The sequence below is a fragment of the Enhydra lutris genome, unplaced genomic scaffold (genome assembly GCF_002288905.1).
Source record: "Enhydra lutris kenyoni isolate GAN:26980312 unplaced genomic scaffold, ASM228890v2 scaffoldscaffold4, whole genome shotgun sequence".
Lineage (NCBI taxonomy): Eukaryota > Metazoa > Chordata > Mammalia > Carnivora > Mustelidae > Enhydra > Enhydra lutris.
This window is the reverse complement of record NW_019154088.1, coordinates 61,794,286-61,821,759: the sequence shown is the minus strand read 5'-3', so window position 1 is coordinate 61,821,759 and position 27,474 is coordinate 61,794,286. Positions and strand designations below refer to the sequence as shown.

At 34.1% G+C, this 27,474-nt stretch overlaps 1 protein-coding gene across 2 annotated transcripts in view; it reads right to left on the bottom strand.

Annotated features, from left to right (window-relative positions):
- LOC111140696 (gephyrin-like) overlaps positions 1-27,474 on the bottom strand; it is a 349,666-nt gene that overhangs the window by 197,414 nt on the left and 124,778 nt on the right. For both annotated transcript variants that reach the window (XM_022492907.1, XM_022492906.1), the window contains exon 2: positions 15,083-15,161. In XM_022492907.1, coding sequence (XP_022348615.1) covers positions 15,083-15,161 — 79 coding nt within the window. The remainder of the gene's footprint in view (positions 1-15,082; positions 15,162-27,474) is intronic.

Here is a 27,474-nt window from a genome sequence, read left to right as displayed (position 1 = left end):
ATGGAGATTCCTCAAAAAATTAAAAATAGAGCTACCCTATGACCCAGCAATTGCACTACTGGGTATTTACCCCAAAGATACAGATGTACTAAAACGAAGGGCCATATGCACCACAATGTTCGAAGCAGCAATGTCCATAATAGCCAAAATGTGTAAAGAGCCAAGATGCCCTTCAATAGAAGAATGAATAAAGATGTGGTCCACATACACAATGCAATATTATTCAGCCATCAGAAAGGATGAATCCCCATCTTTTGCATCAACATGGCTGGGACTATAGAAGATTATGCTAAGTGAAATAAGTCAAACAGAGAAAGTCAATTATCATATGGTTTCACTTATATGTGGAACATAAGGAATAGCATAGAGGACATTAGAAGAAAGAAGGGAAAAATGAAGGGGGAGAAATTGGAGTGGGAGACAAGCCATGAGAGACCATGGACTCTGGGAAACAAACTGAGGGTTTCAGAAGGGTAGGGTGGTGGGAGAATAGGAGAGCCTGGTGATGGGTATTAAGGAGGACACGAATTGTACAGAGCACTGGGAGTTATATGCAAACAATGAATCATGGAACACTACATCAAAAACTAATGATGTACTGTATGGGGACTAAACTGACACAATAAATAAACAAACAAACAAACAAACAAATAAATATGGCATATCCAAAGGAATATTCTCGCAATAAAAATAATGAAGTACTAATACATATTATAAGATGGATGAATTTTTAAATTACTATGCTCAATGAAAGACTCCAGTCACAAAAGGACACATTTATTCATTCTGCAAAAATCCAAAATAGGCAATTAACAAAGATAATAAGTACATTAATGATTGTCTAGGAAGGATGGGAGGGTTCTGAGAAGGTGTGCTGCATAAACAATGAATTCTGGAACATTGAAAAGAAATTTTTAAAAAAATTTGATGGTTATAATGACTGCACAACTCTGAGAATATGCTAAAAACCACTGAAGTTATAATTTTTTTAAAAGATTTTATTTACTTATTTGACAAAGAGAGACAAAGCGAGAGAGGGAACACAAGGAGAAGTGGGAGAGGGAGAAGCAGGCTTCCCACGGAGCAGGGAGCCTGATGCGGGGCTCGATCCCAGGACCCTGGGATCATGACCTGAGCTGAAGGCAGACTCTTAATGACTAGGCCACCCAGGCACCCCTGAAGTTATCATTTAAATCAGTGAATTGTATGGTATATGATTTACACCTTTAGTAAAGAATAAGCTATTTAAAATAAAAAAGATCCCTAGGAAAGGGAAGTCATATATCTAATTAGGCTTCCTATTTACCCCAACCACCCACCCCCCAAAAAGTGAAAGTATATTCACAAAGAATTAGAGGACATATAACAAAACATAATTTTAACAAGTCTAAATGCCTTCAGTGACAGCCAGGTCAAATCTAAAACACTGTGTTCAGTTCTTGCCTTTACACTCAAAATATAGCTTATTCTGGGTGGTTTTCTCAAATCCAATTATCTTGACTAAGTCACTGATCTGAATAAACCAATGAAATAACTAAATTAAAAAGTTATAAATAACATATACAAAAAATTATCTAATTTTACCCTTTTGGGAATATGATATACATTATACCAGGATACATAATTGAGTTTTGGCCTACATGTTTTTAGCAATACCTGATATTCTCCCAAGCCACTGGCCTCTACAGAATTTTCCTGGAAGCAAAATGAGAAAGTGGAATTTCATTAAATATGCTATTAGTTATTTATAGAAAAGGAAGACGTAAGATAGAACATTACAAAAAGAAAAGAAAACTACCACCTTCTTAGCTTACTTTTTAAATTATTGTTTAAGAAACAAGTTATATGGGGCGCCTGGGTGGCTCAGTGGTTAAAGCCTCTGCCTTCGGCTCAGGTCATGGTCCCGAGGTCCTGGGATCGAGCCTCACCTCGGGCTCTCTGCTCAGCAGGGAGCCTGCCTCCTCCTCTCTCTCTCTTTGCCTGCCTCTCTGCCTGCTTGTGATCTGTCAAATAAATAAAAATCTTAAAAAAAAAAAAAAAAAGAAACAAGTTATATGAAAGTTTTTGTCAAAATAAAGTGTTCAGAAATACATTTGAAAATTTTGTCAGGGATCTTACTTTCATCAGGAAGAAATGGAATTTTTTCTTCACTGTATCTGTTCTCAGTATTCTGAGCATCAAGTACTTATAAACCCAAACCATGAGGATTGGAGAGGTTATCACTTCCTTTTGCTCCTGGAGTTAGGTCTTAATATCTCATACACACCGACAAAGACACTAAGCCTTGAGAACCAGTGTTGATCAAAATTTAAATAGAGCCATCAGGTCACTAGAGAGTACATTTTTATACCGAACATCAACAAAGGGCTGAATATTAGAATCAGAACTACCTGAAGAATGGAAAAAATGTAGGTTTTCCCATTGTATATTGCCTATATAGACCACACACACACAACAATATAGTGTAAAAGCCACAATAGATGTTTAGATAACACATAGGAGGACCATATAGGAGATCATAAAGAGTAGCAAGGAGGGGGCACCTGGGTGGCTCAGTTGTTAAGCGTCTGCCTTTGGCTCAAGTCATGATCCCAGGATCCTGGGATCGAGCCCCACATCCGGCTCCCTGCTCATTGGGAAGCCTGCTTCTCCCTCTCTCACTCTCCCTACGTGTAGTTGCTCTCTTGCTGTCTCTCTCTTTCTCTCTGTGTCAAACAAATAAATAAAATCTTTAAAAAAAAAAAAAAAGGTAGCAAGGAGGAAAAAACACTAGACTAGCTCAATCAGCTCAACCAGACTTCACACTTAAATACATTACGTAGGAAAAAAATTAGGCTTTCTTTAAACTTAACTTTCATTTAGTTTCTCTCAGAAGGGAAAAAAATATTAGGGTACTTACAGTTTACTATACTGTTTAGGTGGTAGAAAAAGCAGCAAGGGCTGGTCTACTTGAAATTACAGCCCTAAAGTCTAGATTTTCCGAGCTGTGTAGAGGTAATTTAATTCTCTGTAATCTCTCAAAGAATAGTATTTAATAATTTTTAAACTCTCACAATATCTCTGAAAGAAACAGCCAGTTTGTCCTACCTTTCCTTTTGTCATTTTCTTCCTAATTTGGGTTGTGCCAAAAGCAGGTGTTTCTTAAGAAGCTCATTAGAGAAGCAAACCTATGCAAACATTTTATTAGCAAACCTCTTTACCTGCCTATTTGGTTATCTTTCCATCCCACAGCCAGAAATCTTCCACTGAAAACCCATAGCATAGTTCATATAATGGACTCAACTGCCATTATTCCATTGGGGTTATTGCTTTATAGGTGTTAAATCTCACAGTCTTTTAGTTTCTGTAGTCTCACTCTTCAGATACCAACATAAACCAAAACAAAGAAAAACAAAAATTGAGAAGAAAAAGACAGACAGATAGATGACAGATAAAACCTTATTATGAGAGAACAATTAAAGATCAAAACTCATATACCTACAGATCATAAAGAAAAAAAATTTCCAAACATTTTGATGTCAGTGCCAAGAGGCAGTTATATTTCTTTCCCTAAATATTTCCCAGTCATTTTTTAAAATTTTATTTATGTATTTGACAGAGAGAGAGAGAGAGAGAGAGCGTGCACATGCAGGGGGAGTGGCAGGCAGACTGAGAGGGAGAAGCAGGCTTCCCAGTGAGCAGGGAACCCAATGTGGGGCTTGATCACAGGACCCTGATATCATGACCTGAGCCAAAGGCAGCCTCTTAACCAACTTAGCCACCCAGGTGCCCCAGTCATATTTTTGACAAACATAGGAAACAAATTAAATCAAATGCCAAGTCAAGTCATTGCTATACACCTCAAAATTATATAATGCTATATGGCAATTATATCTCAATAAAATAGAGGGAAAAAAATAAAATAAAGCCAAGAAAGTCAAAACTAAGGCTGGAAGTGGAAAGAGCACAATGCTTCATTGTCAGGTAGCCCATCACTATGCAGTTTTATGAGCTGAGATAAATCACAACTCAAATGAGCTTTAATTTTCATATCATTACATTGACAGAATTAAACTTGTTGAATATGACTTGGTGTAGGAAAGAAAATTCCAAAAACAGTGTGGCAAACAGACGCTAAGGTGATCTCCAATGATCTCCTTCCCTTGAGTGTAGGTAGAACCTGTGACTTCCTTCTAACTAAAAGAACAGAGCAAACCTGACACTGTATCACTCCAATGACCAGATTATTCCAACCCAAAGCAAAATAATGCACATTCCTCTTGAGTGCACATGGAGCATTCTCCAGAACAGGTCCCATACTGGGTCACAAATCAGGTCTCAACTGGTACCAAAAGACATATTCTCAGACCATAATGCTTTGAAACTTGAATTCAATCACAAGAGGAAATTTGGAAGGAACACAAATACGTGGAGGCTAAAAAGCATCCTACTAAAGAACGAAAGGATCAACCAGAAAACTAAAGAAGAATTTAAAAATTCATGGAAATAAATGAAAATGAAAACACAATGGTTCAAAATCTTTGGGATGCAGCAAAGGCAGTCCTAAGAGGGAAGTGTATAGCACTACAAGCCTTTCTCAAGAAACAAGACTTCAAATACACAACCTAAAGGAGCTGGAGAAAGAAGAGCAAATAAAGCTTAAGCCCAGCAAAGAGAAATAATAAAGATCAGATCAGAAATCAATGAGATAGAAACCAGAAGAACAGTAGAACACATCAACGAAACTAGGAGCTGTTCTTCAAAAGAATTAATAAGATTGATAAAACACCTGGCCAGACTTATCAAAGAGAAAAGAAAAAGGACCCAAATAAATAAAATCATGACTGAAAGAGGAGAGATCACAACCAACACTGAAGAAATACAATTGTAAGAACACATTATGTGCAACTACATGCCAACAAATGGGCAATCTGGAAGAAATGGATGCATTCCTAGAGACGTATAAACTACCAAAACAAAACCAGTAAGAAATAGAACAACTGAACTGACTTAAATTAAAGCAGCAATCAAAAAATCTCCCAACAAGCAAGAGCCCAGAGCCAGATGGCTTAGTGGGGGAAATTCTACCAAACATTTAAAGAAGAATTAATACCCATTCTTCTGAAGGTGTTTCAAAAAAACTGAAATGGAAGGAAAACTTCTAAACTCTTCCCATAAGGCCAGCATTACCTTGATCCCAAAACCAGACAAAGACCCCACCAAAAAGGAGAGTTACAGACCAATATCCCTGGTGAACATGGATGCAAAAATTCAGTGTAAAATACTAGTCAATAAGATCCAACAGTACATTAAAAGGATTATTCACCACGACCAAGTGGGGGATTTATCCTGGGCTACAAGGTTGGTTCAACATCCATAAATCAATGTGATACACTACATAAATAAAAGAAAGGACAAGAACTGTAAAATCCTCTCAATAGATGCAGAAAAAGCATTTGACAAAGTAGAGTATCCTTTCTTGATTACAACTCTTCATGGTGTGGGGACAGAGGGCACATCCCTCAATATAAAAGCTATCTATGAAAAGCCCACAGGAAATATCATTCTCAGTGGGGGAAAACTGAAAGCTTTGTCCTAAGGTTAGGAACACAGCAGGGATATCTACCATCACCATTGCTGTCCAACATAGTACTAGTAGTCGTAGCCTCAGGAATCAGACAACCAAAAGAAATAAAAGGCATCTAAATCAGTAAAGAAGTCAAACTCTCACTCTTTGAAGATAATATGATACTTTACATGAAAAACCCAAAAGACTCCATCCCAAAATTGATAGAACTCATACAGGAATTCAGCAACATGGCAGGATATAAAATCAATGCACAAAAATCAGTTACATTTCTATACACTAACAACAGACATTAGAAAGAGAAGTTAAGGAGTCGATCCCATCTACAACTGTACCCAAAAATCAAAAGATAGCTAGGAATAAATTTAACCAAAGAGGCAAAGGATATATACTCAGAAAACTATAGAATACTCATGAAAGAAATTGATGAAGACACAAAGAAATGGAAAAATGTTCCATGCTCCTGAATTGGCAGGACAAATATTGTGAAAATGTCTATGCTAACCAGAGAAATCTACACATTCAATGCCATCCCTATCAAAATATTATCAAGTTTTTTCACAGAACTAGAACAAATAATTGTACAATTTGTATGGAACCAGAAAATATCTCAAATAGCCAAAGGAATGTTGAAAAAGAAAGCCAAAGCTGGTGGCATCAAAAATTCCAGACTTCAAGTTCTATTAAAAAGCTGTAAACATCAAGACAGTATGGTACTGACACAAAAACAGACACATAGATCAATGGAACAGAATAGAGAGCCCAGAAATGGACCCTCAACTCTATGGTGAACTAATCTTCGACAAAGCAGGAAAGAATATCCAATGGAAAAAAGACAGTTTCTTCAATAAATGGTGTAGGGAGAATTGGATAGCCACATGCAGAAAAATGAAACCAGACCACTTTCTTATTACACCATACACAAAACTAGAGACAAAATGGATGAAGGACCTAAATGTGAGACAGGAATCCATCAAAATCCTTGAGGAGAACACAGGCAGCAACTTCTTTGACCTCCGCTGCAGCAACTTCATGTCTACGAAGGCAAGGGAAATAAAGGCAAAAATGAACTATTGGGACTTCATCAAGATAAAAAGCTGATGCACAGCAAAAGAAACAGTCGACAAAACCAAAAGACAACAGACAGAATGGGAGAAGATATTTGCAAATGACGTGTCAGATAGAGGGCTTGTATCTAAGATCTATAAAGAACTTAACAAACAACACCCAAAGAACAAATAATCTAATCAAGAAATAGGTAGAAGTTATGAACAGACCTTTCTCCAAAGAAGGGACCCAAATGGCCAACAGACACATGAAAAAATGCTCAACATCACTCAGCATCACGGAAATGCAAATCAAAACCACAATGAGATACCACCTCACACTTGTCAGGATGGTTAAAATTAACAAGTCAGGAAATGACAGATATTGGCGAGAATGTAGAGAAAGGGGAACATTCTTACACTGTTGGTGTTATTGCAGCTACTCTGGAAAACAATATGGAGGTTGCTCAAAAAAGTTGAAAATGTAACTACTCTATGACCCAGCAATTGCATTTCCAGGTATTTACACCAAAGATACAAATGTAGCGATCCAAAGGGGCACCTGCACCCCAGTGTTTATAGCAACAATGTCCACAATAGCCATACTACGGAAAGAGCTCAGATGTCCAGCAACAGATGAACATCTTCTTTACCTAAAGAAGTTGTGGTATATATTTACAATGGAATATTATGCGGACATAAAAAAAATGAAATCTTTCCATTTGCAACATTGTGGGTGGAACTAGAGGGTATTATGCTAAATGAAATAAGTCAATCAGAGAAAGACAATTATCACATGCTCTCAGTGATATATGGAATTTAAGAAACAAGGCAGAGGATCACAGGGGAAGAGAGGGAAAAATGAAGCAAGATGAAACCAGAGAAAGAGACAAACCAGAAGAGATTCTTATTCTTAAAAACAAACTGAGGGTTTCTGAAGGGGATGAGGGTAGAGGGATGGGGTAACTTGCTGATGGACATTAGGGAGGGTAGGTGTTATAATCTGGGTATTATATAAGACAGATGAATCACAGATCTGTACCCCTGAAACAAATAATACATTATATGTAGAAAATAATACATTATATGTAGAAAGAAAGAAAGAGGAAGGAAAAAGAAAGAAAGAAAAAAGAAAGAAAGAAAGAGAAAGAAAGAATGAATGAATTACTACAGATATACTACCAATATCCAATAGAGAGCCTTTGGGCAGGCAAGCAAATGTTCTATTTTGAAAAATTAACAATTTTTGACAATGCATACATTCTTTTTTAAATTAACAACTGAAAATCAGTATACAGTAGACCTCTCTTAGTTTAACCAATCTTTTTTTCTGAGACAACCTTCTCTCTCATTTAATTAGAGTATCCTACCATTCTAGCCACAGGTATCTGTCCCATGACTAATCAACCAAGATAGACTGCTACAGTGACTGCCTGATGTCACATGACAAAATTAACCAGATTAACAAAATCAGAATTCTTCCATGGAATTTTACATTTCAGAACTGGAAGTGAAGAGAGATCATGCAGCTAGAAGAAAGGAAACTAGAGTAAGTTAGCAGGCATCTCCCTGGTTTCATGGAGAACTGCCATAAGTGAGACTAAAGCCAATAAAGACCAAAAGATATGATGACAGAGGGTGACAAACAAACTCAACTGCACAAACTCCTTAAGTCTATTATTTGGGGTTTCCATACCTGACCTGGGTTTTAAGCTCTCCTGATTCATGATAAGTGCATAGTTACATAAGTCTATCAAGTCCAATTTTATTTTTTAAGTTAGTTTGACTCAGGTTTCTGTAAATTAGATAATCCACTAAATAAAATGATACATTACTTATTTAATTTAAAAATTCTAATACTGGGGACACCTGGGTGGTATCAGTCGGTAAAGTGTCCAACTCTTGATTTCAGCTCAGGTCATGATCTCAGAGTTAGGAGATGGAGACCCACATGAGATGCCATGCTCAATGCGGCATCTGTTTGAAATTCTCTCTCTCACTCTCCATCTGCCCCTTCTCTTGCTCATTCTCTCACTCTGTAAAAATAAATAAATAAATAGATAGATAGATAAATTCTTTTAAAAAATTTCCAATACTGTATGCCTCAGATCTCCAACTCAGATATTGTCCATCTTTAATCATATACGGTCCTTGACTATAAGAATAATGCCTGTTAAACCTAATTCTGGAGAACTTACTACAAGCATCTAGTAATGTTTTTTGATTGATAAATTCTAAAATGAATGAACTCACAAAAAAATTAAACATACATTCTCAGGAATGTTTGGAATGAAAGAAATGAGGGGAAGTCTTCTAAAAGCAAAGTTAAAATCCGAAGTCTCTGGATTTGCAGTTCTGACATAGAACATAGTACTATAATATTATTCTTCAAGCCTAGATTAAGCTGCATTGTCCCAATATATAACTTACAAACTAATAAATATATAATCCAAAAAAGAAACTCATCAAAAATGATAATAACTTACATTTAGAGATAAAATTACAATGACAATTTTGGTAGCTGTCTTAGATTTAGCAGAACTATTAGAAGCAGAGCAAAATGAATGATCAATAACATTTAAACAGCTGCCATTAAAAAATGCATTTTCACATCAAATGAATTTATCTTTAGAGAAACAAAGGATAACAATATAAAAATCCTTGTATTTTGTTTAATAAACATTAAAGGACTCAGAGATACTGTAAAAATGAAATTTAATAAATAGACATAAAAAACATTCACTAAATTTAAGTACCTGAACATGCGGTATGAGAATATATAGCTCCACAGAAAATAACCGCTTCAAAAACCACTGTTTATCCTCTGCTGACTGGCATTTTTAAGAAATTCAGTTCACCATAGCAACCTGTCTTAACACTAGCAGATAAGTACAGGCTAAATTTAGACATGATTGCTTTCCAGACGGCAATCCTATCTTTCGTTCACATTTAATGCCATGATCCAGAGGACCAAAATATCAATCAGAATGTAGTGTGAAGTCAAGTATATTCAGGGGGATAGAGCTATGTTTCAGAACCATGAAAAGAAGTTTCCACCAAAAAAGGTAAGATTTGTAAAGAAGTACATTAAAGTAAGTAAAATTTCCATGTCTAAGGAATTTACATTACAATCAGATATAACTATTCTATTCAATTTTATCTATGAAATCCTGTGATTAAGTACTAATCATCAATAATATCAAAATACATTTCAACTAGCATGCTGTAATTATTATGCTGCATTTCCAATGTGGCATTACCTAACTAAAAAAGTGATTTCTTTTACACAAAAACAATTCTTTACAGATGATGTATAACAAGAATTGTAGTAATACACGGCAAGTAATACAATACAATATAAGGGAAATGAATTGATTAAAATGCTATTGTTACAAAATTACTATGGACAAATTTATGGTTCATAATATTCATAATGATAATGAAAGGAAATAACAGTTTTGTACAGTTTACTGCACAATACGCCAAAGTTCATAACAGACATTTTTCTGCAATCTCTAGATGACTTCCAATGAAATCATTACAAAGACAAAATGTAAAGAAGTAAGTGAAGTTCAATTAGAAATAACAAGAACATATCACAGAACACCCATTAGAATGAACTATCAACAACAACAAAAACACAAACAAAATAATAAGAATTGGTGAGGAAGTCGAGAAATTGGAAACTTGTACACTATTGGAGGGAATATAAAATGATGCAATCAATATGGAAAAAAAAAGTATGGCAGTTCTTCAAAAATTAAAATTGAGTCATCATATGATGTAGAAACTCTGCTCCTGTTTATACAACCAAAAGAACTGAAAGCAGAGTCTCAAAGAGTTATTTGCATATCCATGTTCATAGCATCCATGTTATTCACCATAGACAAAAGCTAGAAGCAATGCTGTGTCCACTGATGAACAGATAAACAAAACGTGTTATACATATATCCAACAGAATATTAGTGAGCCTTAAAAAAGGAATTCTTACACATGCTACAACATGGGAGAACTTCCATGGCACTATTATGCTAAGTGAAATAAACCAACCACAAAAAGACAAATACTGCATGATTCTACTTATGTGAGATTTCCACAGAAGTCAAAATCATAGACACAGAAAGTATGACAGTAGTTGCCAAAGACTAGAAGACGGATGGGGAGTTACTGCACTGCAGTTCTGTAAGATGAAAAATTTCTAGGGATCGACTGCCTAACAGTCTGTGTATACTTCACATTACTGAACCGTACAATTAAAATTGGTTGAGATGGTGAATTTTATGTTATTTTTATTTTATGACAATTAAAAGAAATACTGAGAAAATGGACAATAAAAAGTATTTCTTGATCCATACATAATTTATCTAGGAGTCAGAATTAAGATCTATTTGATCATCCTTTTTTATAAATCACAAGAGGTTATAAATTGGTAATATATTTTCAAAATCTGGATATCACTGAAACAATTTATAATATACTGAGTAACATAAAGGGGGAAAAAAGAGAAGACTTACATATCTGTCAGGTTGTACAAAATTCTCAAAGAATATAAACTTTCCCTGTTTGACGACAAAGAAAATTACTAGTATCCTGCATTATAAATTGCATTTCTAGTGTCAAGAATTCTGCTATGAATTAAACTACTCTTCCTATATCTGACTTACATAACACATATCTACGATGGTCCTAAACTTTTTTTTTTTAAGATTTTATTTATTTATTTGACAGATAGAGATCACAAATAGGCAGAAAGGCAGGCAGAGAGAGAGGAAGGGAAGCAGGCTCCATCCCAGGACCCTGGGATCATGACTTGAGCAGAAGGCAGAGGCTTTAACCCACTGAGCCACCCAGACGCCCTAAGGATTTCTGCAAATTAAACATGACACACCCACCTATACCACGCACATCATCAGCATGAACACAGTGTAGTACAAACAGGTTTTCAATTCTGTTAACCCTTTTCATTCTTTAGTTATTTTTCCTCTTTTGATACTTAAACAGCTTTAATAATTTCTATAAATGTTTCTGAGTTCAAATAATTATTTCTGTTAAATGGTATATAAGGAAGCAATAAGAAACTGAAAGTATAAATATGGTAATATGTTTTACTTTTCATCTTCAGCATACAGTCAACGGGGATTTAAAAGTATTTTTGAGAATTACCTCTACAAAGAACACAACTAAATATAACTTAACGTTATATACAGTAATTCATTTGCACATAAGTCAACTCTCTAGCATAAATAACGAGAAGCAGCATAAATGATTTTTGGAATTTAAATAGCATGCATCCCTTAACTTAAAGAGAAAAAAATTTATGTTATCATGCTAGAGAATAACTTCCTATATGTATAAAAAAGATATATCACATTGGATATGTTTTTAATATGGTGAAACATCAAGTTAAATTTGACAATGCTTTTCAATTTGCCATTGAGAAACCACAAGTAAAATAAGAGGTCTTACAGCACAACGGAACATATTATACACACAGCAGAGGAAATCAGTCTTAAAATACTTAAAATCATAAACACAAGATGAACTTTTAAATCAGATAAAATTGTTCATTTTGAAATTTAACACTCATGCAAATTACTAATTCAAACAAATCCTTAGACACATTCATCAGCAAGAAATGAATGTCAAAATCCTCTATTTGGTCTTACACTTAACACCTGTAGGAGTGCTATAGAAAAAATTATTCTTAGAATAACTACCAAAGAAGAGAGCTTCTTAGGTATCCCCTTTACCTCAATCTTCCCACAAGTCACATGCTGCTCTCATTATTAAAACAACTCAAAATTTAGTAGTAAGGCCAGAACATCTTTCTTAGGGATTCACAACTTTCTCATCTTTTTCTCTCATGGCATCCGTCCATCATGTTCTTATAACATAGGTCACTCAGTTCATTCAAACCCTGTAATTAGTTTTACCATACAATGGAAGCAAAATCTTGGGGACTGTAGTATACACAGTCTAGATAAACGACAGAGGGCATATCACATTATTCTATTAGCCTGACACAGATTTAAAAGTATCAATTAATCACTTTTTGTTCTGCCCTTTCATTCTCCTCTGAGGCAATTAACCCTTAAAACTTGATTCACTTATAGACACACACTCACACAGACACACATACCACATTTGACTTGGTTTTGTTTTTTTTTACTTTGCCCACATAGTATATATACTACTCAGAGTGTCAATACTGACCAGATAGCCTGGCTTCTCTTCAGCTTATTTTTTCCTTCTCTCTTTATCCTGTCTTCCTTTTGAATAGCCTTAGTGATTGTAATACTTAATTTTTCTTTACACATCAACTCCTTTCAGAATTAGCAGCTCAGGAATCTGGAGTATTTATCAAATGCCAATTATTTCTTTAAGCAGCAGATTTTTTTTACTGTAAAGACATTATTATTTCTGACATATTTTCAACTCAATGTTGCAACACAAACAATTCAGCTCCATATAGACCCATGAAGTATACATAAATCAATGAACAAATAGTAAAGATTTTTGTCAGGAGTTTGGGACAGAAGAGAGGTAAATGACTTTAAGAAAAAAAATCCATACCCATGAGGTATGTACTAAGTGAATATTGTTGTAGAATAATAACTCAGAATAAAATATTTCCCTTCATAACAACAGAAAAAAATACATTAATTTCTACATTAGGCATTTCCTTCCTTTAAGAATTTTGCTAAGGAAGAAATACATTGCTAAAATATGAATGAGTCATTAATAGCACATTTTGACAACTCTTAATAAAAAAAGTTCTTTCAAAGTGGTAAAGGCAAAAACAAATTCTCACTAAATTCTTATATTCAAGACTAATGCCAAGTTAAGAGAATGATGCTAAAGTAAGATATCTGGTATTCCAAAACAGAGACTCGGAATTTTCTCCAACCCATACAGTAGTGATCTCAGGGAAGTTTTCTTTCAAATATTAAGATTAAATTTAAAATTTACTGCTAGGTTGCATAATGAATATTATTCTATATTCTGGGAAAAAGTACCAAATTCTCTCAAAACACTGTAACTCATTGTTATAATCAATTATTCAAGTATAATTCTCCATAGCTTTTATAACATTAATGTCCAGATGAGCACATTTTTTCCACAAAAACTACATAATACAGATAAATAATACTGTTGGACCAAAAATATACCTTCAAATCATACAATAATGGAATAACTTATGTTATTCATTCAAATGGATGAAATCTTTCAAAAACAATTATAAAGTTTCCTCTTATATCTATAAGGGAAACAGAATTCTTCATGCAAATAAATGTTATTTGACATTAATTTAATGGGAACATTTATATCAAGTTAAAAAAGTTATATTCTTGATTAAATATTTATAGGAATGAAAGGACAACTGTTAATTTTCAGTAGAATAAAGATCACAGAGAAAGAATATTGACATTCCTTTTGAGTGAGGAAAAGAGAACCAGATTAATAAAAAAAATTGGGAGAACTGAGTTTACAAGTTCATTTCTAAATTCATTATATTAGAAACTTTAAGCTTCAGTTATTTTCAAGATTCTGTATCTTGTGACTACATTTTTTTTAAATGACTGGGAATTCATTAAAGAATCAATATCCTTCAGATTCAACACATCCTTGTGTTTTATTCCTTGTAAAATACTCAATGAATTACTAGTAAAATGTGTGGGAGTGTACATTATATATGATGTGAAAGACTGATTTCCTGTTATATTTTACTGAATGCATTACATACCTCTTTAAGAAAGCACCTGCCAGCACTCCATTTTCTTTTTTCTGCTGCCTAAAGCTTAACTATTCTTGATTTTTTTTTTTTTAATAAAAGTGATCTTACCATGAGGGTATGTTCATATAGAAGATAGGATGCATAATTTATAGTAAATATTAAATTATAAGAAATTAATTCATAAAATAAAAATAGAAAGTGACATTATTAAGAATATGAAAAATTGAGTCCCATGAAACTTTTCAAAAATTTTTGCTTATAAAACTTTCTAATGTAAAATATCAAATGTATCCTAAATATTCAAGTATATTATAATTATTTTATATTTATAATTGTACTTATAAATATTATAAGTTATCAAAAAGCTTAAAATTGACGTGAACAAATTTAATTGAACCTTTCCCAGCAAATGAATTACTCATCATCTTCTCTACCCAGTATCTACTGCCACACTGGCAAGATATCATCAGCTATTAGTAAAGACTCCTTAAGAGTTGATCATTAGTCATAATGCTATCTCTTAATCTTATCTTAATCTAAATCTCTTCTATTTCTAAAAATAATCTATTCTATACCATCATTTCTATTGAAACTGTTGAATGTCCTTCATTATACATAACACAAATTGTAAGAAAAGAAAAAGTTACTCAATGTTAAATTAGTTCTCAGTTACAAATCTTTTGAAAATGTCACACTTATCAAAATAATGCTTAGTACTGAAAACCATATACTCACAAAGAAGGATCTTGTACGAGATCTTTGAGATTTATCCCACTGCGATCTTCTGCAAGATTCCTGAAGCAACTATCACTCACTAAACATGAAAGGGGGAGAAAAAAAGAAAATTAATTTTTACTTGCATTTTATTTCAGTTACTACCAACAAAATGGAATTTTAAATTAAAACTGATCTCTGGATAGGATTTTTCCAAAGATCAGTGTTAATTTCTGGGCCTAATAGATTTAGCAACAAATATTAATATTCAATAACAAGCCAATAATCTAAGTATACCACCTTTACATATATGCAACATATAAAAGAGTAAACACATGGGTCTAAATTTTGTTTTTACTTTTATAAGACTAAACTACCAGCACATAGTGGCAAGTCACTACTAGAAACAAAAAAAGACAAGTTGACCCCCCCAAATTATATATATATTTTTAAAAGATTTTATTTATTTATTTGACAGAGAGAGATCTCAAGTAGGCAGAGAGGCAGGCAGAGAGAGAGGAGGAAGCAGGCTCCCTGCTGAGCAGTGAGCCCAATGTGGGGCTCGATCCTAGGACCCTGAGACCATGACCTGAGCTGAAGGCAGAGGCTTTAACCCACTGAGCCACCCAGGCACCCCCCAAATTATATTTAAAAGATATTAGACAGCAATGTGACTTAATAAGAATAAACTAGGAAAAAGTGCTATCTGTTCTAAGGTAAGCCGAGCCTCCTATTGTTCTCTTTTCCGGGAGAATTTGCCACTTAAGCTATGAGTCAGAAAGAGGGACACTACTAGAGAAAAGAAAAACCAGCATAGTTCTTGATGGTTCACAGGCTGGCATGACACACTGAAATCCTATAGAACTCTAAGAAATTTTATGAAATCCTATGAAAGCCATTTTTTTTTGCTGGAAGATCTGCTGAGGGCTAGGACAGCACAAGAGAGTTTGGAATGAGAAAGAAAAAATGGGCAGAGGGCAAATAATGTTTTCTATAGAGCTATGGTGATTAGAAGTCAAAGTCACATGACAACAGGCAGAGCCTACCACTTTCAGTGTATAACTTCAGGAGATCGTCCCTAAAAAAAATCCGCTCTCAACCAAAAGCAAAGGGGGGCAGGAGGGGTGGGTAAAAGGGGGCAAAACTAAAAAGGTATAGAAAAACTTCTCACAATTTCACAGTACCTAAAAACAAAGTCACATCAGAAGTATCTGCGACACAAGTTTTACCCATAAAGACATTTAAGACCAGATGTAGACTAAGGATATCTAAAGCTTTCACTCTAACTGCCTAGTTCAATTTGAAGTTGAATTAAAGAGTTGGCAGTTAACATTTAATAACATTTATATCAATTTCTTTGATCCTACAATAAATAGTATTTGGTATATGACAAAAATTACTACAAAGTATAGAAAAGGACCCAAAATGTGACCAATAAGCAAGAGAAAAATTCCATATTTATATATAAATATGTGTGTGTGTGTGTATATATAGATGTATATATATACATCTATATATACACACACACACACACACACACACACACACGTGTATATGCATAGATAGGTACTGACCCACAGATGATACAGAATCAGAAGACAAGAACTTTATGAAAATTTAAACTTTCAAAAAATTTATTTAACATAAGTTGAAGATACAGAAAAATGTTCACAGTAGATGAAAGAAGGGAAATTTCAGCAAAGAATTAAAAGCTATGAAAAAGAATCAAATAGTAATTTTAGAATTGAAAAATACAGTATCTGAAATTAAGAAACCGGTGGATCAGTTTTGTAGCTGAGTAAACACCAAAACATAGGATTTGTGATCTCTAAGAGATCAACAGAAAACATCCAAACTGAAGCAGAAAAAAAATAAGTGAAAAGAACAGAGCAGAAGAAACATGGGAATCAAACAGCTCAATGTAACTGTAGTTGAGGAGAGAATGGGGCAAAAGCAGTATTTTCAGAACACCTGAGAATATTCCAAAACTGATTCATTGCACTAATTCACTGATTCAGGGAGTATAACCAACCCCACACCAGAAAAAGTAAAATAAAACAACACCAGCAGCCAAAGTGTTGAAAATAAAAGATGGTAAGAAAATGGTAAAGATGGTAAGAAAATGGTAATAAAAAGATGGTAAGAAAATCTTAAAAACAACCAGAAAGAAAAAAAGGACACATGATTGTCAAAGGAAAAACAGTAAAACTGACAGCTGAGTATGCGACATAAACAATGGAATCCAGAAAACATGGAAAGCTTTGATTAATATGCTAAGGGAAAACTGGAAATCTTGAAGTCTAGACCTTGATAAAATATCACCCCAAAATTAAAGACAAAATAAAAACTTTACTTATATGGTATTTTTGTATTTATTACCATTAATATTAAATGATGAGTTATTTTCTATTTCAATTTAACAATTAAATTCTAAGTATCTTAAAGAGTCATTTCCAACCTGCATATAGAACAAGAAGAATATGACATTCACTTTATTCCTTTCAAAGATCCACTACCTAGTATTTTTTTCCCACAACCTAGTATTTTATTTGGATTTTATATTCCCTTTTTTTATAGAGGCCCTCAAAATTATAAATCTGGATCTCTCTCTGAAATAAACAATAATACATACAAACAATGATGCTATAAAAACATTTGAAGTTGAAAAAACTGGATTCCTTTTTATTAGTTCCCAAAAGATACTTCCCATGTTTTACTATTGTTGCAATGAGTGGAATAATTTTAATTACTATATAATTTTCATTCCATATTTAGTAGACACTCATCTCAACCTGTTGATTTAAGACAAATTTCCTGCTTTTTATAATTTTAATACAAATTCTCTTTATTAAACCACTTTCTGAGTAGGGCGAAAAAGAAAAAACTAAAATGTTGGCACGCTGTAAGAAAAGTTGGTTTCCTGCTGAGCTTAACTAAAATTGAAGCTGTAATATATCATAAAATTTGTTCTCAAAAGTTTCTTGCCCACTTTGGCAAATATGAGACCTTAGTTATAAACTTCAAGAGCCTGAAAGTTTTGGAGGCCTAATTAAAATGGAATAAACCTTTGTTCCTTTAAAGGCTTGCTAGTCAGCTATCTGTGAAATGAATTTTGCCAAAGAAGGCACTTTTCTAAAATTCATGTTCCATCCAACTTCTAAGTTAAAAACAAAGCAAGAAACTGAAATGGTCTCTTAACAAAAATTCTAAAACTTTAGCTTCCTAACAATATGTTACAGTTAAAGCTTTTTTTTCCACCAACACAAACAAGTTTTCTTTTTGAATTATAAATAAGAATATGGCAATTTTTAAGAAGTAAACATAATCATCTTTTTGTATGTAAACACATTATAATCAATCCGTTTGGGTCACCATATTTTACTGTTTTTCACAACACCACCACCACCCCCAGGGTATGATGACTACAGGAACTACAATGTTCTTCACTCCACTAATAAAAAGTTGTAAACATGTCATCACAAAAATCAAACAAAATGGGAGAAAGTACAATGGAAATAGAAATTACAATAGAAATTATGGTATTAACATGAAAATTATAATCTTTACTTCAGTCTATTTTATATTGATATAATTAACTTGAAAGAACACAGAGGAAAATTATATTAGTAAGCTGAACTCTTTACCAGAGCTCCTATCCAACCAAATGCATTTTTTCCTGTAAATATTCATCATTTGGATCTATAATCAAAACAGTAATTGAAACTCATTATATGTTAAGCATTTCATATTTATTTTCTCACTTAATCTTACCATCCAATGATGATAGGATAGGCTTATCCTTATCCTATCCCAATCATTATTCAATGACAAGTCTATCTGTGTCACCATTTTACAGATGAAAATTCTAAAACATGGGGAGATTAACATCTTTCTATGGATCATACAGCTAATAAATAGCGATACTGGGAAAATCTACAAGCTGTAACTTCAGGGATTGTACTCTTAACCACTATACTATATAGACCATAGTTCTCGGCAATCACTCCTATATTCTGAATTCTCCTACATTTCCATAACTTCAAACCACATAAAAGTTATACAATTAAAATTCATTAAGACAGTAAATTCCAACTCAAAACATTATTAAAGAATTATAGTTTTTAAAGTGGAATTAAACATTACAGATCTTCTAGTTAAGTGGTTAGTTATATTTCAGAGCAATGACATTCCTTTCCCCCTTTCACCTAAAGAGTTGTTTTTATTAGTTTATATATTAGATTGCTTTAAAATTATATTTGCAAAAATTTACCAAAGAAATTCTTACAGAAGCTGAAACACACAGACATACACACACCTCAAAACAGTATTAAGTCCATTCATCATTACATTATAGACAAGAATCCCATTTCACCTATGGTCAGCATTCAAACTCATTATATACTTAGAAATATTTGTAAAATGGATCCATAAAGGGTTGTTAGCTAATCATAAACACCTTTTTTTGGTATATATTCATCTTTTTTTCTGGTCCTCAATCAAAGTAATTGCTGACATTCATTATGTGCTAACAATTTATGTTCATTGTCCCACTTACATGCATTATGTATAATCAATATGATTTTTATTAAAATCTTTATACTGTATATTCTAAGTCCTACTATTATGGATTATTCAATCTGATTATTTGGAAATATAGTACGAAAAAACCAGCCATCTCTTTCATTTAGGATGACATTTACATTCTTTTTTTTATTTTATTTTAAAGATTTTATTTATTTGACAGAGAGAGAGATCACAAGTAGACAGAGAGGCAGGCAGAGAGAGAGGGGGAAGCAGGCTTGATGCTAAGCAGAGAGCCCAACATGGGGCTTCATTCCAAGAACCTGAGATCACGACCTGAGCCGAAGACAGAGGCTTAACCCACTGAGCCCCCCTTGTGCCCCAGGATGACATTTATATTCTATCTTGCTCTGGTCAGGAAGGATTTTCCTGTAACAAAAGAATTGCTAGCCTCAAAAATTCATGTTTAAAATACACCATGGTAGGAATTTAGTATTTAACTGATTCTATTATCTATATTTATGAACATGAGAATAAGGCACCATTTGAAAATTGCCAGGATGACAATAAAAACAGATCCAGTTTAAAATTCATTCATTCAGTAGTTTCAAAACATCCAGTGAAATAAAATCCCTCAAAAATGATCCTGTGAAATCAATAGATAATTAAAATAAAATATGTTTATATAATCTAGACATTCCAATTAATTTGTTTAATTAGACTTAACAATAAAACATCACAGAAAAAGATAAAACTACTAATATAACTGTTTCAAAAAATACATACTTGAATATCAAAAAGTTAAGACATACTTCTTAGAAACATTACAAATTTCTCTTAAAAATCTCTTCTTCTATGATCACACTGTGAGAGTTAAATGTTTAATGGAAAAATGTCAATATGCCATGATTTTAAAATATCACAAAAATAAACCGAGCATGTTACTTGTTCTATTCTAAACATATATAACTTAATAGCTGACATAAAAATTAGACTGATTCCATAATTCTTAGTCACATTTTTAAGATAAATCTCTGTATTTTCTTTTCTATTATTTAGATAAAATTCACGTAACACAAATTCACCATTTTTATATATATCAAAATTAGTCATTTCAAAGTGTACGGTTCATTAATATTTGGTACATTCACAATGTTGTTTGATTATTACCTTTATTTCTAAGACATTTTCATTATCCCAAGAGAAAACCTGCTATTCATTAAACCGCAAGTCCCCATCTCCCCCTTCCCCTAATCCCTGGCAACCATGAATCTGTTTTCTATCTCTGTGGATTACTTAACCTGGATATTTCATACAAATGCAAGTATACAATATGTAATTTTTTTTAAAGATTTTATTTATTTATTTGACAGAGAGAGATCACAAGTAGGCAGAGAGGCAGGCAGAGAGAGAGGAAGGGAAGCAGGCTTCCTGCTGAGCAGAGAGCCCGATGTGGGACTCGATCCCAGGATCCTGAGATCATGACCTGAGCCGAAGGCAGCAGCTTAACCCACTGAGCCACCCAGGCGCCCCTACAATATGTAATTTTTTGTGTTTGAATTCTTTCACTTTGCATAATATTTTCAAGATTCGTCCATGTTGTAGCATGTATCAGTATTTCATTCCTCAGATGGCTGAAAAATATTCTGTTGTATGTAAGTCTGACTTTTGTTTATCCATTCACCCTTTGTTGGCCTTTTGGGTTGTTTCCACCTTTTGGTGGAAAAATACTGCTGAACGAGCATGTGTGTACAAGTATTAGTTTGAGTACCTGTTTTCAATTCTTTGTGGGTATATATCAAGAAATAGAAATTGCTGGATCATATGGTAATTCCATGTTTAATTTTTGAGGAACTGAAAAATTGTTCTCCAAAGCAGTTACACTATTTAACATTCCACCAGTAATACAAGAAGGTTCCATTTGTCAAATCCACAGTCATTACTGTCTTTTTAACTCATAACAGTGGGGTGCAAAGTATTATCTCATTGTGGCTTTGAATACATTTTCCTAATGACAAATGGTGTCAAATATCTTTCTGTATGCTGTTGGCCATTTGTGTATTTTCTTTGGAGAAATGTCTATTCAAGCCCTTTGCACACTTTTTAATTGGGTAATTGATGTTTCTGTTATTGAGTTATAAGCCATATTTACATATTCTGGCTACCAGACCCTTATCAGACATATGATTTGCAAGTATTTTATTCCATTCTGTGAGTTGTCATTGTGTCGTCTTGATGGTGCCTGTTAATGTACTAAGTTTTTAATTTTGATAAATTTTAATTTTTCTATTCTTTCTTTTGGTGTCACAGCTAAGAAACCATTACTAAATCCAAGGTCATCAGAAATTTCCCCTATACATTCTGGTAAGAATTTTATAGTTATAACACTTTAGATCTTTCATCCGTTCTGTGCTAATGTTTGAACATGCTGTGAGGGTAAAAGTCTGACCAAATTCTTCTACATGTGTTTATTAAGTTGCTACAGCACCATTTGTTGAAGAGGCATTCTTTCCCTACTAAATGATGTTGGCACTCTTCCGAAAAATCAATTACCTATACACATATGGGCTTATTTCTAGATTCAATTCTATTCCATTGATCTATATGTTTGCTCTTATGCTAATATCACACTGTTTTAATTACTGTAACTTTGTAGAAAGTTATAAATGGGGAACTGTAAGTCTCCCAACTTTTTCTTTCTTAAGGTATTTTTGGATACTCAGCATTCCTTGCAATTCTATATGACTACTAGGATTCTGATCCATATTTTATACCAAATTTTGGTCCCCATTTTAAGCAGACTCATTTTATTTTCATTTTGTAAAATATTTTATTTATTTATCTGTCAGAAAGAGAGAGAGCCACAGGGACAGGGAAAAGCACACAACCCGCACCCCACTTGAGCAAGGAGCCTGATGTGGGACTTGATCCCAAGATCATAATTTGAGCTGAAGGCAGATGCTTAACTGACTGAGACACCCAGGCATCCATAAGCAGATTTATTTTAAAACAATTTTAACATAACCAGTTATCTGTCATCAGGTCCTACTTTATATTTTCTTTCAAGCCTAATGCCTACAATTGTCAACCTGCTAAAAGAAAAATTCCCAGAATTCCACTGGGGGAAAAAAAAAGTAAATTAAGCACAAAGAACTATTACTGAGCAAATTGAATAAGGTAAATGAACAACAAATAAAGGTAAAGAGTAGTGTTTGAAATTTGCTAATTTTCTTAACATGTTCAACCCAAAATTGCAAGCCAAAATAATGCATATTTGCAAAACATACTATTTTAACACAGTCATTTCACAACTATCAACGTTGCTTTAATTTTAAGTAATTTCAAGTTTTGGAACTTCATGTCAAAAAGTAACATATTTCCATTCTGAAAAAAAATTAAAACAAGAGGAAAAATCTCCTTTCCCAATAAATTTACAACAGATATATGTTCTGAGTTCAAACTACAGATTTAACATCCCTTTTTGAATCTGATGCAAGTACAAAGAAAATTTTTATACTTCAAAACCCATGTAACTCTGCAACTGAGGATCTTCCAGCTCATCTTTATTGGAAGTGATTATTCTGCAAATAATAACATACTAAAAAGCAAAAACAGAAACAAAAACAAAAACAAAAACCAAAAAAAACCCAAAATCTAACAGAATTCTAAAAACATATTGAAAATAATTAATATGCTCAATTAAAATTATACACTCATGAATTCATTATTTGCCAATAGCCACCTGTGTGAAAAGACATTTTAAAAAGATTACTTACTCATGGAAATCAACATAAACAGATGAACATTTTCAACAGATATTAATACCAGGGAATAGTGACTATAAACTCCAATTATCACCCATTCCTTTATTCAAACTGGTAAATATGTATGACAATATTGCACTCAATTATTGGTACAATATTTGGAAATAATAAATTTAAAAATCATGGAAATCTGTTGTCTTTTTTGTTATAGTAGTACATTCATAATATCCTCAATTTTACCTCTGGGCCTACAAAACCTAGAATATTTACTATCTGGCCTTTTGTGGAAAAACATTAGTGACCCCTGGAATACAACAAAGAATTACCATGCAATACAGAGAGCTAGTGGATGTTGTAATTCCTTGTATGTGAATTTGTGTAATATATGCCCATGACTTTATATAGATGGTGCTACATGACCGATACACTTCAATATTCCCTTATATCTCTGGAGAAAGATCATATCAAATTCAAGTTACTAGAAAAACTTCCACATAGCCTCATCCCTGTCCCCAGGTTCTCCTACCAATTCAAGAAAATGAAAAATCAGTGAAAATTCAAGGTGAAGCCAGAACTACCATGCCAACCGAGCAGTACCATTGAGGTCAAATTTCAAGAAGCAAAGAAAAGCCTAACTGAGAACTTGGCTTCTACCCCATCTGGGCAGAAAAGAGGCAGGGCCAACCTCCGTTTACCTAACTGAGCAGTGTCTGAATGAGACAAATAAGAATCACAGACCATCCCATAATATCCAAAATGTCCAGGTTTCAATCAAAAATCAATTGTCATAACAAAAAAGATGATCCCAAACTAAATGTAAAAGACAACTGACTGGTGCCAAGACCAAAATGGCAGAGATGTTAGAATTATCTGACAAAATTTTTTAAAACCAGAGAAAAATAAACTAGAAAACAAAACAAAACAAAGCCTCAAGTAACCACAGGACAGTAACAAAAACCCTGACTTTCTCATCAACTGAGTGTCAGAGGGGAAGAAAGTGCAGGCTTGAAAAGGAATTTGAAAAAACTGTTTGAAAACATCCCACATTTGGCAAAAGGAAACAAACATACAGATTCATGAAACTGAGAAAACCTACAACAGGACAGACTTAATAAAATTTATACCAAAAGAAATCAAACTCAAACTTCTAAAAACTAAAGAAAAAGAAAAAATCTTGGGAACAGTAGGAGAGAAACTACACATTACCAACAGGAGAAAAACAATTCAAATGACAGCAATTTCTCATCAAAAACCAGCTAGGACAGAAAGATCACTTTTTCAAATGATCAAATAAAAGAACTGTGAACTCATATGTTATGACCAGGGAAATATACTTCAGAGATGGAGATATTATGACACTGTCAAGTGAAAGAATATTAAGAAAATCTGTCACCAGCACACCTACCTTAAAAGGGCTGGGTCTGAGGAAAGAACAATTAAATCACAAACCTCTAACAAGACTACCAAAGGAAAAGAGAAAGAAGACAAAAAATCACCAATATCAGAAATGCAATAGTAGATATGTATCACTATAGACTATAGAATTCAAAACAGTAATAAAAGGGTATTACAAAAACCTCTAAAGGAATTGAGTTTGGAAACATAAAAGAAATGGCTCAATTCCTCAAAAAACACAGACACTACAGTTGACCCAATATGAAAAAGATAATATGACTAGCCCTACAACTATTAGGAAATTAAATTTGTAATTTCAAAACTGCCCAAAAAAGAAATCAGCAGCCTTGGATGTATCACTAGAAAACAAAACCAAAAATCTAAAGAAGAATGAACACCAATTCCACACCATATTGCTCAAAAAGTAAGAGAAGGGAATACTTCCAAATTGATTTTATGAACCTACTACCACCTTGATGTAGGAACAAGATAAAGATACCACCAAACCTCAAAACAACAAAAAAGTCCTACAAACAAGTATTTCATATGTGAATATAGACTCAAAAGATCCTTATCAATATGTTGGCAAATAGAATTCACCAACATAAAAAAAAATTCTACTCCATGACTGAAAGGTGCTCATTCCAGACATGTAAGGGTAAATCAGTATTTGAAAAACTACCAGTGTAATCCCCACAAGTTTAGGTTTGAAAACCAGAGGGTCCAAACTTCACGACTGCTAACAACCAAACAGGACTTAAAGCCTGGAACAATAAAAATCAGCAAACTCCACTCTGAGAGGTCATAGAAAGCCATAGGAAGCTTCGCACCTGCCCTTAAAGAGAGAGCATGCAAACAGCCTAGGGAGATACAGGTTAAAACAGCAGATTTAAAGGTGCCTCAAGCTTATAGAAAGGAGAGTTAGTAATCTCAGAGTAGGCTGAGGAACTTCTGTAAAAACTGAATAGCTGGCACGTACCATTTCAAAACCTGGCTTCCTATCAAACACAAACAGCCACCTGCAGAAACCAACCAATGGGATCTAAGTTGCTTATAGAATGCCCCTCCCAACCCCCATACTCCCTCCCCTAGCAGCCAGAATACCCTGAGTCCCAGTGGGCAGAATCTCGACCCCAGAAGACCCAAACAAAACATGCCAGCAATGTGTCTCCTGACCTCTCATGGAACACATGTGCACACTGTTAAAACTGAACACTATTCCCCAAAAATGGGCTTTACTGAGCCAATCTGGTCTCCACGTATTTAATTATTCCTGTAGAGAAGGATGGGTACCCTCAGCTTACAGGAACAGAACCCCACTCAAGCTTTGTGGCACCTACCACAGGACAGGCCTGCACATCATCTTCTTCATATCCACCCATTATTTTTTTTTTTTTTAAGATTTTACTTTTTTAATTGACAGAGAGATAGAGAAAAGGCACAAGTAGACAGAGCGGCAGGCAGAGGTGGAGAGAAGCAAGCTCTCCAATAAGATCCCAGCAGGGAGTGATCCCAGGAAGTGGGAACCATGAACCATGCCAAAGGCATCTACGGGAAGAACTGAGCAACCCACGTACCCCCAACACACTATTTTAAAGAACATAAGAGTGCATAACTTTCCTAGAACACCTACACAGACAAACAGTTAGAAAAAATGAGGAATCAGAGGAATATAACCCAAATGAAAGAACGGGACCACTCTACAGCAAGGAATGTAAAAGAAACAGCTTTAAGTAATGTCTGGTAGACAATTTAAAGTAATGATCGGGGCGCCTGGGTGGCTCAGTGGGTTAAAGCCTCTGCCTTCCACTCAGGTCACAATCTCAGGGTCCTGGGATCAAGCCCCGCATTGGGCTCTCTGCTCAACAGGGAGCCTGATTCCTCCTCTCTCTCTGCCTGCTTCTCTGTGATCTCCATTTGTCGAATAAATAAATAAAATCTTTAAAAAAATGATCATAAAGATACTCACTGGACTTGAGAGAAGAGTGGTATACATCAGCGAGGTCCTTAACAAAGATAAAAAAGAACCAGTCAGATGCAGAACACAGTAAAGGAAACTAAGAATACACTGAATGGAAAAAATAGGCTGGAAGAAGCAGAAGAATGAATTAATGAACTAGAAGACAGAGTATTAGAAAATAATTAAGCTGAACAAGTGAGGGAGAAAAATAAACAAGACAGAATAGGCTTAGGGAACTCAGTAACTCCATCAAATGTACTAACATTCACTTTACAGGGATCCCAGAAGAAGAAGTAGAAGAGAGAAAAGGGGGGCAGAACATTTACTTGAAAAAAATGATAGCTGAACTTCCCTAATCTGGAGAAGCAAACAGATATCCAAATGCAAGAAGCACAGAGATCCCCCAGCAAAATCAACCCAAGGAGGTCCACGCCAAGACACACAGTAATCAGAATGGTAAAAAGTAGTGCTAAAGAAAGAATTTTTATATCAGTAAGACAAAAGAAGACAGTTACATGTAAGGGAAACCCCATAAGGCTAACAGCAGATTTTTCAGCAGAAACTTTTTAAGCCAGAAGGGGATGGCATGAGATACTCAGACCAATGAAAGGGAAAAATCTACCGCCAAGAATATTCTGTCCAGCAATGCTGTTATTCAGAATAAAGGAAGGGAAAAAGAGTTTCTCAGACAAACTTTAAAGGTGTTCGTGACCACTAAGCCACCCCTACAAAAGAAATTAAAGGGGATTGCTTGAGTGGAAAGGGAAGACCGT